General features: G+C 41.2%; 1 protein-coding gene across 1 annotated transcript in view; it reads left to right on the top strand.

Moving 5' to 3' along the window:
* mei1 (meiotic double-stranded break formation protein 1) overlaps positions 1 to 16,375 on the top strand; it is a 36,150-nt gene that overhangs the window by 16,578 nt on the left and 3,197 nt on the right. The window contains exons 11-27 of the mRNA XM_082168628.1: positions 939 to 1,073; positions 1,232 to 1,307; positions 1,414 to 1,493; positions 2,502 to 2,646; positions 2,712 to 2,823; positions 3,768 to 3,828; positions 3,921 to 4,018; positions 4,357 to 4,507; positions 6,611 to 6,761; positions 7,060 to 7,278; positions 7,688 to 7,850; positions 12,486 to 12,578; positions 12,665 to 12,775; positions 13,037 to 13,197; positions 13,278 to 13,362; positions 13,523 to 13,695; positions 13,775 to 13,856. Coding sequence (XP_082024754.1) covers positions 939 to 1,073; positions 1,232 to 1,307; positions 1,414 to 1,493; positions 2,502 to 2,646; positions 2,712 to 2,823; positions 3,768 to 3,828; positions 3,921 to 4,018; positions 4,357 to 4,507; positions 6,611 to 6,761; positions 7,060 to 7,278; positions 7,688 to 7,850; positions 12,486 to 12,578; positions 12,665 to 12,775; positions 13,037 to 13,197; positions 13,278 to 13,362; positions 13,523 to 13,695; positions 13,775 to 13,856 — 2,096 coding nt within the window. The remainder of the gene's footprint in view (positions 1 to 938; positions 1,074 to 1,231; positions 1,308 to 1,413; positions 1,494 to 2,501; positions 2,647 to 2,711; positions 2,824 to 3,767; positions 3,829 to 3,920; positions 4,019 to 4,356; positions 4,508 to 6,610; positions 6,762 to 7,059; positions 7,279 to 7,687; positions 7,851 to 12,485; positions 12,579 to 12,664; positions 12,776 to 13,036; positions 13,198 to 13,277; positions 13,363 to 13,522; positions 13,696 to 13,774; positions 13,857 to 16,375) is intronic.

Genomic DNA, 16,375 nt, shown 5'->3' with positions numbered 1-16,375 from the left:
TCGCACGCCTCTGGAGCAACTAGGGGTTAAGTGTCTTGCTCAGGGACACATTGGTGTCTCACAGTGGATTCGAACCCGGGTCTCTCACACCAAAGGCATGTGTCTTATCCATTGCGCCACTACCATCCCTTATTAGGATCATACACAAATCCCTGTTGTAAACCACAGATATCAGATCAAACAGCGCTGACATGGAAACCAGGAGAAACACTGTGCCATGAACGAACAAGTTATAGAAGGCTTTTCAATCCACAAATCACCAACATTCAACATGGATTTAATGTAGTAACACTAACTGTAACAATGGTATTGTGGTAGAAATAGTTGAATGTTTTTACATTATTAATGTCAGGGTTCGTACAACCTTTTGAGAGTGAAATTCAAGCACTAATCAAGGACTTTCAGGTCCTTCACACTATTTCCAGCACTTCAAAGCTCTAAATATTATCCAATTTAAATGTTATTTTTAATGTGATGACCAAAAACATTATTTGTTCATCTATCAACGATTGTCCCCATTTGTAAAACTAAAAAGTTTCAAGATGTAGGAAAACGTACATGTGTCAAACAAATGCTTTTGTTTAAAAGCTGTCGGTCAGTTCAGTGTGACACTTTTGAAGAACAAAGAGTAGAATATTTGAATGTTCCGTGTATAACTTGTGTTGTTGTTATCTGCATCTCAACTCAAGCTCAGTGCTTTAGTGGCAAATGTGCTTTTCCAGGAAATAAACATGTAATTTTATTTAGTAACTGCACTTATTAATGCAAAACAATAGTAATTTTATGATTAAATTAACTTTATGATTAAAAACACCCCCAGCGCTATCAAATCAGGTGCTGGTGCCTCCATCTGTAGGACCAGTGTGTGTGTGTGTGTGTGTGTGTGTGTGTGTGTGTTTAATCAGTTATGATGTGTGTGTGTGTGTGTGTGTGTGCAGGCAGCCTGCAGCTGTGCGCTTGTTCCCGACCGCCTCCGAGTTCACAGGTGTGTGTGATGTCATCGTGGAGGGCGTGGCCACTTCCTGTCTGCAGGTGTCCATGTGTGCAGTCCGAGCCGCCAACGTCCTGCTCAGGTCACACACACACACACACACACACACACACACACACACACACACACCTACACACACACCTGATACTGATGTATGCACGCATGATATAATCTTTAGAGTAAAACGAACACTCACTGTTGCACGTGTGTGTGTGTGTGTGTGTGTGTGTGTCTTCACAGGCCGAACCACCAGTCCAGTCCGGTTCAGTTCTCGGACGTCAGGAGAGTCGTGGAGGCCGTGATGTCCAAGTGCAGAGTGAGTGTGTGTGTGTTCTTATCAGTGGTCATGTGATCAGTCTGATCCACTCATGATCATGTGTGTGTGTGTGTGTGTGTGTGTGTGTGTGTGTGTCTGTGTTCAGGAGATCAGCTCTGGTTCAGAATCAGCATCAGCAGCAGGAGTTTTAATGCAAACGCTCACGTGCTTCGATGCTGCTTGCAGGTCAGTCACACACTCGCTCTCACACACACACACACACACACACACACACACTCTGATGAGCTCAAACTCTCTGACAGCAGACGTCATGTGTGAGATTAACCATTCGCACTTTTTTCTTGAAGTTCCTCTGAGATTTGAAGTTAATATTTTAATTATTTATAAACCATGTTCATGGTTCTCTGATGTGCATTTTTATGGTTTAAAACATATTTTTTTTATAGTGTTTTTATTTTATTTTATTGTTTTTTTATTTTCAATAAAAGTATTTTCATGAGTCCATATTACAATTTACAGTGATCTGTTATTAGAGGAAACTGAGTATTTCAGAAATGTACATACACAGTTAGATAAAAATGTATTCATTTAAACGATGTAATAATTTAATGCAGAAACGATGAGCTCATTGAAGTAAAGAATACTTGTATGGCTTATTTAAATTGTACGTTTTTGTAATCGATTTTTTTATTATGATCTTTTTAAAAATAATTTATTAAATCTAAATTTTGACGATTTCATAAATGTCTGGTAAATGTTTTATTTTGATTGTTTTGATTTTTAAATTATTTAAATACTTTTTTAAATACATATTTACATTTTTGTGATTTATTATTTATTATTTTAAAATATTTATTTAAATGTACATTTTTGCGATATATTGGTGGGTTTTATTCTGCATTTAATTTTACATTTTCATGATTTCAGTTTTATTAAGTGTTTTATTTTGTTTATGATTTTACAATCATTCATTTGAATTTTACCAATGTATAATTCTATTCTTTTTAAATTCGTGTTTTGTTTATTGAGTTTTGTATTTTTTTTATTTTAAAGTATTAATCATTAATGTTTTATTTGAGTTTTTATTTAGAAAAAAATATAGTTTTTTATGAAATTATATATATATATATATATATATATATATATATGAGAAAGCCTAGTTTGTGAAAACCTCTGTTAGAGCATCTGAACAGATCTGTGTGTGTGTGTGTGTGTGTGTGTGTGTGTGTGTAGGTTGCTGGAGGTGTGTGTGTGTGAGTCGGCTCTGACGGATGGTGTGTGTTCAGCTCCAGCGCAGCAGCAGCAGCAGGAGACACTGGAGTCGGTGTGTGTGTTTCTGCTGCACTGCTGCGACACCACCTGCATCCCTGCATTCACTGTGAGTCTCACACACACACACACGTGCTGATCTCATCAGGTACACTGACCCCTGTGTGTGTGTAGGGCGTGTGCGAACGGCTCTCGTCTCCACAGACGCTGCAGCTCTTCCTCTCGGTTCTGTCTCGTCAGTTCGCTCTGTGTCCCGCTCACATGACCTCCTTCTCCAAGAAGCTCGGTAAGACCAGGGGTCAGAGGTCAAAGGGTCACGGCTACTCTGAATCAGATGTTTGAGTTTCTCCGGCTGGACGATAAATCTGTTTTGAGCTTCTTTTAGGGCTGGACAATAATTCAATATCAATATATATCTCTGTATAATTTTTTTTAAATAATGGTGATATGATTTTTAAACACATTTCCGATATTTCAATAAACATTACAGCATTTGTCACTGCCTACTTTTACATGCTAACAAATAATCCGTTAGGAATCAGATTGACGGCTCAATTGGTTTGAAAATGTAAAAGCTACATCAATCAGAATGAATTCAGTGTCATAAACACTCAATAGGCCCTATCTCGCACCCAGCGCAATTGACTATGTGCACGACTCATGTATCATTCCTATTTTGCACCCGACGCACAGCGGACTCTTCCCTCCACAGACGCACATCAGTAAATTAGGAAAGAACTTATGCTCCCGGGGGCGGTTCAGCGAAAAGAGTGTTCCGGTGCAAACGTTCCCTGGTGCTATTTCGCAGTTTCAGAAAACAAGATTTCTTGTTTGAATGAAGGCTAAATACAAATAAAAGGTGAACATTAATTTATTTTCAACTTTTTTATTTTATAATATATTATGTAGTTTTATAAGAGGAGGTTTCATAGACTTGGAAAAAAATTTTTTTCAGAAGTTTGTATTTACTGACATCCTCTTGGCAGTTTTTCTGAGGCTTTTATATTGTTTGTTTCGATATCGGAATTATATCGTATCGACCGAAATGAAGAAATATATCGTGATTTAAATGTTGGCCACATCGTCCAGCCCTAGCATCTGTTATTGGACTCTCACAGTCATTTTGCGTTATTCTCATTTCCATTATCAGAACTGCTCATTCTCTCTGTGTGTGTGTGTGTGTGTGTGTGTGTGTGTGTGTGTGTGTGTGTGTGTGTGTTTGTTTGTCAGCTGTGTCTGGATTCATCAGACTTACTGTGGACAGTAAAGCCCAGCTGTGTTCAGGGAAGAGGTGAGATACACACACACACAGATAGTGAGTGTGTTGAAGTGCAGGTGTTTATGATGTGTGTGTGTGTGTGTGTGTGTGTGTGTGTGTTTCAGGAACGCGTCTCTGAATCAGATCTGTTGTGATTTCCTCCTGAAGCTCTGCATGTGTCTGATCTCAAACACTGACACCTGGAACCGTGAAGACATGCAGGGTAACGTCTGTCTGTCTGTGTGTGTGTGTGTGTGTGTGTGTGTGTGTGTGTGTGTGTGTGTGTGTGTGTGTTCTTTTACATTGTTTTATATTATATTTTGTATATCATTTAAAATTTTCTGTTTTCATTTTAATTAAGTTTTTAGTCATTTTGTTGTGTGGTTTTCTCTTTGTTGTTATTGTTATAGGTCAGTATAGTATAGTTTTCATTCATTTTTATTTCAGTTTTAGTTTCTCCCCAGCAACACAACGCTCTCCTAACATTCTGCAAACCTAAAAAAAACATTCTACTTTTGAAAAGATCACTGTTGAGTGTGTGTGTGTGTGTGTGTTGCGCAGATGTGCAGCGTGTCCTGCAGGAGTCTCTGCCGTCTCTGTGCTGCAGTGTGTCCGACTGGCCCTCCCTTCTCCCTGATATCCCACAATCCCTCAGGAGCACACAGTTCTGCATCATCCACCTGCTGTACCTCTCGCTGCTGCACGGAGACAGGTGTGTGTGAGAGAGAGTGTGTGTGTGTGTGTGAGAGAGTGATAGAGTGTGTGAGAGAGTTTGTGTGAGTGTGTGAGAGAGTGATAGTGAGTGAAGTGAGTGTGTGTGAGAGAGTGATAGAGTGTGTGAGAAAGTTTGTGTGAGTGTGTGTGAGAGTGAGTGTGTGAGAGAGTCAAGTCAAGTTTATTTGTATAGCGCTTTTCACAATACAGATTGTATCAAAGCAGCTTCACAGTATTAAATTAAAATAATACAACAAAGTTTGTTTCAAGAGGAATTTATTGATTGATAAAATTAAATTAAATTAAATATCCCCAAAATATCCCCAACTGAGCAAGCCAAAGGCAACAGTGGCAAGGAACCGAAAAACTCCATCAAGTGACCTAATGGTGTCCTAAAACTCCATCAGGTGACCTAATGGAGAAAAAAAAACCTTGGGAGAACCCAGGCTCAGTCGGGGGCCAGTTCTCCTCTGGCATTTATGTGCTAGAGGCCGGATTGTAGTTTGAACTGTAGGATTATATGAATGCCTGGCTGAAGAGATGCGACTTTAATCTAGTTTTAAACTGGGAGAGCGAGTCTGAGCAACGAACAGTATCAGGAAGACTATTCCAGAGTTTTGGAGCCAAATGTGAAAATGCTCTCCCTCCTTTGGTGGTTCTGGATATCCTAGGTATGACCAAAAGCCTTGAATTTAGTGATCTTAAAGAGCGCGATGGATTATAGGGCGATAGAAGATCCGTTAAATAGACTGGAGCTAAGCCGTTTAGGGCTTTATAAGTCAGTAGCAATACCTTGTAATTAATACGGAACTTTATAGGTAACCAATGCAGTGATGATAAAATCGGTGTTATATGATCATATTTTCTTGATCTCGTAAGAACTCTAGCGGCGGCATTTTGGACTAACTGTAGCTTGTTTATTGAGGATGCAGGACAACCAGCAAATAAAGCATTACAGTAATCCAGTCTCGAGGTCATGAATGCATGAACTAACTTTTCTGCATCAGAAACTGATTGCATATTACGTAGCTTAGCAATGTTTCTAAGGTGGAAAAAGGCTGTTTTTGTAACATATGAAATATGATTTTCAAAAGACAGGTTGCAATCGAGTATAACACCCAGGTCTTTTACTGTAGAGGATAAAGTAACAGGACATCCTATGATGTTAAAGTTGTATTGTGCGAGGTTTTGTGGGCGGTTTTTTGAACCGATAAGTATTACCTCTGTCTTGTCTGGATTTAATAAAAGAAAATTACGCGTCATCCAATCTTTTATATCTGTAACACACTCTGTCAATTTGGAAAATTTTGCGTTTTCATCCGGCCGTGATGAAATATATATTTGAGTGTCATCAGCATAACAATGGAAACTAATTCCATGTTTCCTTATAATATTTCCAAGTGGCATCATATATATTGAAAATAACAGAGGGCCTAATACAGATCCCTGCAGAGTGAGTGTGTGAGAGAGTGATAGTGAGTGAAGTGAGAGTGTGTGTGAGAGAGTGATAGAGTGTGTGTGTGTGTGTGTGTGTGTGTGTGTGTGAGAGAGTGTGTGATAGAGTGATAGAGTGTGAGAGAGTTTGTGTGTTTGAGTGAGTGAGTGTGTGTGTGTGTGTGAGTGAGAGTGTGTGTGAGAGAGTGATAGAGTGTGTGTGTGTGTGTGTGTGTGTGTGTGAGAGTGAGTGTGAGAGAGTGATAGTGAGTGAAGTGAGAGTGTGTGTGAGAGAGTGATAGAGTGTGTGTGTGTGTGTGTGTGTGAGAGAGAGTGTGATAGAGTGATAGAGTGTGAGAGAGTTTGTGTGTTTGAGTGAGTGAGTGTGTGTGTGAGTGAGAGTGTGTGTGAGAGAGTGATAGAGTGTGTGTGTGTGTGTGTGTGTGTGTGTGTGTGTGTGTGTGTGTGAGAGAGAGAGTGTGTGAGAGTGATAGAGTGTGAGAGAGTTTGTGTGTTTGAGTGAGTGAGTGTGTGTGTGTGTGTGAGTGCGTGAGTGAGAGTGAGTGAGAGTGTGTGTGAGAGAGTTTGTGTGAGTGTGTGTGTGTGAAGAGTGTGTGTGTGAGTGAGTGATGGAGAGGAGATGATAACCTTCGTGATCATGTGACAGGTTTCTGTGTGACTCGGCCGTGTTCTCCTGCGTTCTGCGCTTCATTGTGTGTGTTCAGGATCAGTGCGACGACGCTCTTCCTGCGTGTGTGTTGAGTTCAGTCCTCTATCTGCTGTCTGTCAATCAACACAGCTGCCCTCGCCTGGACATGGTGACCGCGCAACACACACACACACCTCATCTCTGTGACCTCACTCACAATTTCTACACATGAGGAAACTTATAAATTCCAATCCCTTTGAAACCTAATCTGTTAACATAGCAGAAGCAGTGAGAGAAACACACCCTAGCAACCCCTAGAAACACAACCGTTAACACACTCACTGCGTGTGATGAACATCTGTACATGTCTGTCAGTCTGATGAGCACATAGCAACACCCTAGCAACCCCTCAGAGCTCTGAGGTTGAGTGTGAACAGCGACTGAAGCGTGTGTGTGTGTGTGTGCAGGTGTCGGTGAGCGTGGTCAGTAAAGCCCTGTCCTCCTGTCCTGCGCTCTTCTCTCGCGCTCTTCCTCTCTGCGTGCTGAGCCTCATCTTCCAGTATCCCGAGCTCTCGGAGCGCTTCGGGGCGCCGGCTCTGACGGGACGACTCTCTCGCGGGCCGGAGGAGGAGCAGGAGCTGCTGGAGCTGCTACACACACACCCTGCAGCGCTGCTGAACATGCTGGTGACACACTCTCACACACACACAAGCTCTCACACTCAAACACAAACGCACACGTCCTCACATGCACACACACTTACACATGAAGAAACACACACGCTCACACACACACGCTCACACACACTCACATGCTTTCAAACACTCACTCACACACATGCTCAGACACACTCTGACACTGACACTCACACATGCTCTCACACAAGCTCTCTCACTCACTCATGCTCACATTCACACACACTCACAGACACACACAAAAAAAGCTTCAACTGAACGACTTTTCTCCTAGATTTAAAACTAACATTGTCTACTATGATGATCAACACACATAACTCTCTGTTCAAATCTCAGAAAATGTAGTTTAGTGTTTCGTTTGTGTGTGTGTGTGTGTGTGTGTGTGTGTGTGTGTGTTGAGGGCGTGGCGTGTGATGCCGAGAACGCAGTTTCTCAGTCAGCCGTGGGTGTGTTGCGATCGTTCCTGTGTTCAGTCGATGGCGTCAGCATCAGCAGGACAACTGATCTCTCCGATCACATCCGATCGGCACTCATGAACGTCCTGCAGAGACACAAACACACAGGTCAGACAAACACACACACACACACACACACACAGACAGGTCAGACACACACACACACACACACACACACACACACACACACACACACACACACACACACACAGACAGGTCAGGACTCAATGTTACGTGTTAAACATTATAAATAATGACATTATATCACTCAATAATGTGCCATCATTGCTGGCTATAACCAGTGTTACTTTAGTGTATAATAGTATATTAAATTATACTATTTTATTAGTTACATTGTATTATATTATTTATTAAAATGTTATTTATATTTTTCATTTAAATTTTATTTAAAGTTTTAGTAATCTTGTTGTGACCTTTTTAGTCTATTTAGTTTATGTAAATTCTTTTCTGTTTTAGTTATTATATACTACTTGATTTAAACTAAACAAAGATTAGAAATAAAGGATGGTGTGGACAGCATACACTGATCCTTCATCTAGTAGTAGTAGTAGTAGTAGTAGTAGACTTTATTGTCCTCGAAAGGAAATGTATTGTGGACTGTTGCTGCATAGACATATAAACGACAGTTTAGACTTTAAAATGTAAAATTCTCAAGATAAACACTTATTCAACACTCATACAGATACAGGTACACAGCAATTCAAACCTGACCCTCAAACAGGGTGTCTGCGCGGTAGTAAAAGTAGTAAAAATAATCTACCAAAATTAAGGCCCTTGAAAGGTAGTAAAAGGTAACAAACGCAATTTGACTTGGTAGTAAATTTTTCATCACCACCTCAATATATGAGTTTCCATTTTTTTACTTAATATTTGTGTCTCCATATTTTAACTTCATCTAGCATAATTAAAAATATATATATACGGTGCTAACAGGACCTGACGGGCTCGACATTAACGCTTGTCCGGGACAAGTGGATTTTTTGAAGGGACAAGTAAAAGAGAATTTTACTTGCCCGACCGGACAAGTAGCCTAATTAAACGTCAATAACAAAAAATTTATAAATAACTAGGGAATCACTAAAATGAGAGAATGATTCTGATTGTATTTATATTTATTGTAAGTTGCGATCGATAGTGGATGTATTAGGCTACTGACGGTAACAAGGTTGCGCTGTTGAGGCTCGCGCAGCCTCTCGAGGAGAAATCCAAACAAATGTAAACTCAGTTTAAACTCAGTTAACAACATAACGTTACTGCCAGTGCCAAAATTCAAAATGTGTATTAATATTTTTAACATATGATACAGTTTAGCAACCTCACACGACGAGTGCTGTTTTCTTGAGTAGGCTACCATCACGACTGAAAATGTGACATTGCTTTTGATACAACAGTTCAATAAACAGTTCAAATTAAGTTACTTACATTTTAGACACAATATTGACTGTTTTTGTTCTGTTTCAGCAGCAAAAATAGTTCCAAACAAAGATCACAGCAGAACCGTAACGCATCTCACAGAACACTTAACCGTGTTTCATTACTGAATGATTCAGCGTTTTGAACGAATTGGCTGAGTCAAAGATTCAATGTCCCATTCATAAACATGTCTCATTCTTGAATGAATCAGTTGTTTGAACGAATCGTTTGAATGAATGACTCAATGACTCGCTCATTAAGACGGTCGCCTGACGCCTCCTACTGGCGGTTTACTTTCATGTTTAAAAGTATAATTCTTTCCAACGTTTCTTATTTGTATATTCAAAAATATTTTAAACGATCTCATATTCATAACATTATTTAATGCAGTTGTACATTCCTTAAACTACTGGTGCAGTTGACTTTAAAGGTGCAGATATATTTACAGCACACACACACCAAAAACATTCTGGACAAGCAACTTTTTTACTCGGACAAGTGAATGACAGATTTACTTGTCCAGAGGACAAGCACATGAAAAGGCTTAATGTCGAGCCCTGAGTGAGTCGGAGTTGATAGCAATGACAAAGTGCCAAGGTTATTATTCACCTTATTAGGGCTAAGGGCTATGGTTAGGATAACTCAAGGGCTAGGGTTAATATAAGGACAACTGAAACTCAACTCGACACTACAAAAAAAAAACATAATTGACAATGACAATAGGCCTACTTAATGATAACAATTAAACATTAGTGTACCTAATATGTATGATGGGTGTGACAGTGTCACACTTATACCTTCTAGTAAGTAGTAAGTGGTGCTTTACATACCCCGCCCACCCCACCACACCCCCCAAAAAAGGGCTGCTGCTTGATGTTGTGATGGTAGTAAAAAATATTGTGGAGGTGGTAAAAAAGGTAGTAAAAGGTAGTAAATTCATCTCTATGATTCCTGCATATACCCTGCTCAAAGCTTTAGCAAATCTAACAGCAGTAAAATATTTTTAAACCCAACCGTTGGGTTACACATATTGGGTCAATACGTTAGGTTATTTTCCAAAAATATTGGGTCATTTTTAAAATCGTTGGGTTTCTAGTAATAACCCGGCTGTTGGGTTAAATAGCCTACGGTTTCCACAGCGACGGTTCAAATTTTAACGGTCCAGTGACAGACAGTGAACACAAAGAATCTGCTTATGAAAGGTAAGTCATATCTTTTTGTTCTGCTGCAGCACCAGATCCTTTTGGAAAAGGGACAAGAGAGGGATGGTAAGGTGTCCGTACCCTGGAGATGATGTGGGCTTCTGTTGAACACAATGTTTTCAGGTAAGCCGAAGTTTCTAAACACGTGAAGGAATAGTGCTTTAGCTGGAGGTTCTTCTTTGGGATTCGGCATGCTTTGGAGAACCTGTCGACTGCCACAAGAACACAGGTGAAAGATTCGGATTCTGGAAGGTCTGTGATGAAATCTACTCCTAGGTGAGGAATGGGAAGTGGATGCAATTTACCTTCAGGTAGGCTTACTATGATTGTCAGAATGAGAGTTGTAGATCCAAATGCAAGTAGGCTATAGCAGTTTATTGTGACAGACAGGACAGCGGAAATACTCAGTAAAGCACAGTCATCAGGCTGGTGAACTCAATGCAATAATCCAAGGAGAGAGAGAGAGAGAGAGAGAGAGAGATGAAGAGACAGGAATCAAACTCAGCGTGGAAACTCAGACCGGACAGCTGGTTGAAGAAAACTCTAGATCGATCTCCGAACTGCACAGACAAGACGCAGGAATGACTCAGCTAGGAACTCAGACACAGGAACTGGGTGAGAGAACAAAAGAAGAGTGACAAACCGACACCAAGCATATCTCACTCCAGCTAGATACAGGCAGCTGACTATCTGCAGCTAAATGACTGATTGGAGTGATTAGCTGGTTACTAGGCAACAAACAAGCCACCACACACACAGACCCAACACCTACAAACACACCGGACAGATATGCAAAATGAACACACGGATTCCACCGCGGCACCGCCCCCCTCCCTCGCCCCCCCTCGTGTCAAAGCGAAATGTAAAATTGCCTATTTAAGCGAATTTGTCATTGTACTGTTTTGTTGTTGTGTTTTTCATTAAGAATAATAGGCTAATAAACTCACCATTCAAGCAACCCCCCCCCCCCCGAATTGGCGCTGATTTGAAAGTGAAACTAAAATGCGCTCGTCCGCACGGGCACAAATAACAGTGCGTGTCCACAAGCGCTCCGCACCACTGTGAATGCCCGTGCGGACGTGCGCATTTTAGTTTCACTTTCAAATCAGCGATTTAAAAGCCCCCGCGGTGTTGTCACACTTCGATTAACCGGTGAGAAAATATCTTCACCGTCACATCCCTACCTCCAGGTAAGTGACAAGGAGATTTGGAGATGGCACAGGTGGGTCATCCTTGCTTGTATAGCGTTGAACTCCCTCATCCTTCCTTGTACGGGTCCACCAGTACCAGTTGCGGAGGAGCCGAGAGGGTTTGCTGACTCCTGAGCCTAAGGGAGAGTGTACAGAGTCCATGAGGGTAAGGCTGTTGGAACATAAATCTCACCCTCAGGACCGGAGCGGACTCAGAGAGAGTGTCCTCTGCGATCCGTTCTTCCAGATCCCACTGGATGCTGTTAAGGACGATGGCGCAGAATCAGGTCCCATATCAACCTAAGATATCAGCGCCATATTGGGACTTTAGCGGCTTCACTTTTCTACAATGGAAGAGAGTGATCATCTCATCGTCCATCTTTTTTTACAGTCTATGGTCACGACTGATGTAGAGAGACTCGAGGATGAATCGATACAAGGCTTTAATGAGGATTCTTCAACAGAACACAACACAGGAGCGTAAAGCATGGAGAAGTATTCAAACAGGGAACTCAGCTTGATAGTGACAAAGTGTCTCAGTATAAGCTCCCAGGACTGAGGAGGATCCCGAGCGCCATTAGTATGTGTGTGTATCTGGTGTGTGTATCGGGTGTGTTTAACTCATAACTGGTGTGTGTGTGTATCTGGTGTGTTTAACTCATAACTGGTGTGTGTGTGTATCTGGTGTGTTTAACTCATAACTGGTGTGTGTGTGTATCTGGTGTGTTTAACTCGTAACTGGTTTGTGTGTGTATCTGGTGTGTTTAACTCATAACTGGTGTGTGTGTGTATCTGGTGTGTTTAACTCATAACTGGTGTGTGTGTGTATCTGGTGTGTTTAACTCATAACTGGTGTGTGTGTGTATCTGGTGTGTTTAACTCATAACTGGTATGTGTGTGTATCTGGTGTGTTTCAGACGGGCTGTCGGTGCTGCTGGACGTGTTGTCTGTGATTCAGAGTCACTCGTCCAGTCAGATGAACCATACAGACTTCAAACTGCTTTACCACGGTAAGAACGGAGAGTTTGTCTGCGGTTTTGAACGTGTGTATCACTCATACGTGTGTGTGTGTGTGTGTGTGTGTGTGTGTGTGTAGTCAGTAATCTGGTAGGAAAGATGGACTCGAGTGACTCTGAGATGCTGCTGTCTGGGTTCAATTGTCTGTACTGCTTCCTGTGTGTGTGTCCGTCACACGCCACCGACAGAGGTAACACACACACTCTCACACTCACTCACTCACACACAAACACACACACACGCGCGCACACACACACGCATACACACACACACACACACACACACACACACACACACACTTGATGGTTGTGTGTGTATGTGTTCCAGTGGCGTCTCTGCTGCTGGGTAACGTCAGGCTGATGGAGCTGCTAACACACACACACACACACACACACACACACACACACACATACACACACACACTTGATGGTTGTGTGTGTATGTGTTCCAGTGGCGTCTCTGCTGCTGGGTAACGTCAGGCTGATGGAGCTGCTGGAGGAAGTCTTATCTTCCTTTCCCTCTTCATCATCTTCATCTTCATCATCACTGCATTGCTCCTCCCTGCTCCTGCTCTCCTCCCTCGTGCTCCTGCAGAACAAACACGACGCTCAGGTGAGACACACACTTCCTGCTCAGGTGAGGTGTGTGTGTCGCAGCGCTAAACACCTGACGTGTGTGTGTGTGTGTTAAAGGTGCAGAAGAGCATCAGTGTGGATCTTCATCAGATACTGAGACGACTGGCCTTCAGCAAGAGAGAGACGGACGCGCTGCTGCTCGGTAAAACAAACACACACACACACAGAGTTTAATAATGTAGAAAGTTCAATCTGCTGAAGCTTCAGGTTTGATTTTGTGAGAAAACACTGATCTGATTCCTCAAGTGAAATAATCTCATTACAGGTTATCTGATTTAAAGCACCCCTGTGTGTGTGTGTAGTGTGCAGTGTGCGGTTCGTGCAGGTGTGTTTGGATGTGGACGAGTCTGGTCTGGTGTGTGTGTGTGGCGCAGCGCTGGAACGACCCCTTCAGACAGCAGACGGTGCTCTACACCCACTGGGACACAGCGGCACAACCAGCCTCATGACGGCCCTCAGCGCACTCATGCTGCAGGTACACACACACTCACTCATGCTGCAGGTACACATGCTGTGAGTGACAGTAAATCAGTGATTGATGTGTGTGTGAGCAGAAGCAGGATCTGGTGGTCAGCGCGGCTCTGAACTGTCTGACGTCTCTGATGGAGTTTCTGTGCCGCAGGACTCCTGAATCAGGTACACACACACACACACACACACATACACACACACATACGACACCTCTTCACATGCGTGTTTCAATCATGTACACACACATACACACACCTCTTCACATGTGTGTGTTTGAATCAGGTTTACAGTGTTTCAGTTATCAGTGTACAATAGGGGTGTAACGATTCGTTTTAACAACGATTCGATTCGATTCGCGATTCATGGTTGTCGATACGATTCAAGGACGATATTGGTTCATTTAGAACGATACGATCCGAAACGATTCAGTGACTTGAAATCGATTCAGTGACTTTTTAGCCAAAAATTCTTGTAAGGGAATCAGGTATCAATTAATTATGAATATAAACAAACAAGTAAACAACAATTAATGTCAAATGCATTCACATTTTATTTGAATAAAGTAGGACTGAACGATTATGACAAAAATCATAATTGTCGATTATTCTCTTGAAATTGTAATTGTGATTATTAATTACGATTATCACAACATTGAATGATGTTTTGAATAGTTTGGCTATGGGACCCACATTTCCCCATGGTCATCAAGCCGCCACCCACCTTTTTAGGAATTATATAAGCCTATTATAATACATTTGTTTACACAAAAATTGTATGAATATGACAAATACTGATAAACAGTAGGCACTGCGAGGTTAAGCTATTAAATAGCAATCCCAAACTAGTTTTTGTTAATACAATCTTGGTATGAACCACCACAGTCATATAAAAATATACAAAATAACCAGTAAGTGGCATTTTGTTATGGAAACAAACAACAATTAGGCTACCATGGTGAAACACAATACTTAGAAGAACTGGTAAAGAAACATGGAATTGAGTGCTGGATCTATTTCTGTAGAATCACAACAATAAAAGTGAGTAACATACTACCTGTATAAACCTCACACATAATATCAGTGAGTTAAGCCACTACATCAGTGGTTCCCAACCTTTTTTTGTCTGAGACCCCCTTTTTCCCAAGAAAATATTTTAGGGCCCCCCTTCACATTTAATGATATTTTTGCTCTTGTAAGCTTGCAGCAAGGATGACAAAATATGTTGTTTTCAAACAAACGGTATGTTTACTATAAACAGTTGTTTATGCACAAATAATAGCCTATAATATTGAAAATACAATAACAAAAACATTAGTAGGCCCTTTGTAATTTAAAAATGTAAGCCTAGGAGTAGCCTATAAATTTGCCCTATTTTAAATGCAATAACAAAAATATCAGTATTCACACTTGTGTGTAGGTAAAAAAAGAATGAATATAGGCTATTACTAAATGACTTCTGTCTGGGGCCTCAATACTTGCATGTTATTTGTGAGGCTTAATCAATGTGAGGCTTTATTTTTTAGGTTTTTGGCGCTATAGCGAGCGATAATAAACTTGCGTTTATTAACAGAATAATGCGTCTTTCGGAAGAACATTGTAGCCGGAACTACTTCTCTCTCTGTGTGCGTCTATGACGAGTCATGCAGGTACTGGGCTACTCCGTAGCGGCAGCGATCCGAACCAGTGTAAAATAGTCCCAATGTAATCACTTATTATAGGTGTACCATAGTGATTCAGGATAAGACAAAAACACGGTTTGGAAAATGGATTCATGATGAACTCGCTCATTATATACATTTTGAACAGAAAAAAGTTAAGGACTTTTATTTAATGCAAATTGCTCAAAACTTTTCAAAATATGACGCGACCCCCCACAGAGCTCGCTGAGGCCCCCTTGTGGGCCGCGACCCCCCTGTTGGGAACCGATGCACTACATGATGATGATTATATTCTTATCATCAATCAGCTTAAAGCATCTGACTACATTTTCTCTTGCTGTTCTCGCCATAACAAACAGACACAGCTGCCTGAGAAAAACTAATGTTAAAAAGTCAAGAGCCCGACTAAAGCACACACGGATCGCCACAATGGTAACATCAAACCAAACTATTACTTTCAAATAAATAATCAACATCTTAACCTCTGTTAATTCTCAATAAGAATTTCTGAAGACGTCTGACAGAAATAAAGTCAGTCTGGTTACTAATAAGTAAAGCTGGTAATGCTGTTTGTGGAGTTGTTTAATCAGATCTTGAGAGATTTGATGTATTTTATCTTCAGTTGATTTCATCCAAGGTTGTGGCTGGAAGTAGTTCTTGTGTTTCTCTTTCCTTCAGTGATTATGCTTGTTAACAGCAGGTGTTCATCAATAATGCACAATCATTATTCAATCACTTAATTATATCATTACCTCCAACACTGATTAAGTGTTACATTAAACAGCCTGTATAGGCACACTAGGCAGTGTTCATTTCATCTGGGCAAACCCATGTGGGGCCTACATGGAAACTGGGGGCAAAACTGGCTGGGCCCCAGTTAGATAGCCCAGGTCAAACCCATTTGGGCCCCACATGGCTGTGCTGGCTGGGAACATGAAGGATGGGGGTGCACCCAAACACTACTAATAAATATAAGCTAATGTGTAAATGTCAGTAATTTATATTTTTTGTCTCATTCTTTTTATAA

This window comes from Leuciscus leuciscus (assembly GCF_965113295.1).
Source record: "Leuciscus leuciscus genome assembly, chromosome: 1".
Lineage (NCBI taxonomy): Eukaryota > Metazoa > Chordata > Actinopteri > Cypriniformes > Leuciscidae > Leuciscus > Leuciscus leuciscus.
Note: the sequence above shows the minus strand (reverse complement) of the source record. Positions and strands in the feature narration are given on the sequence as shown.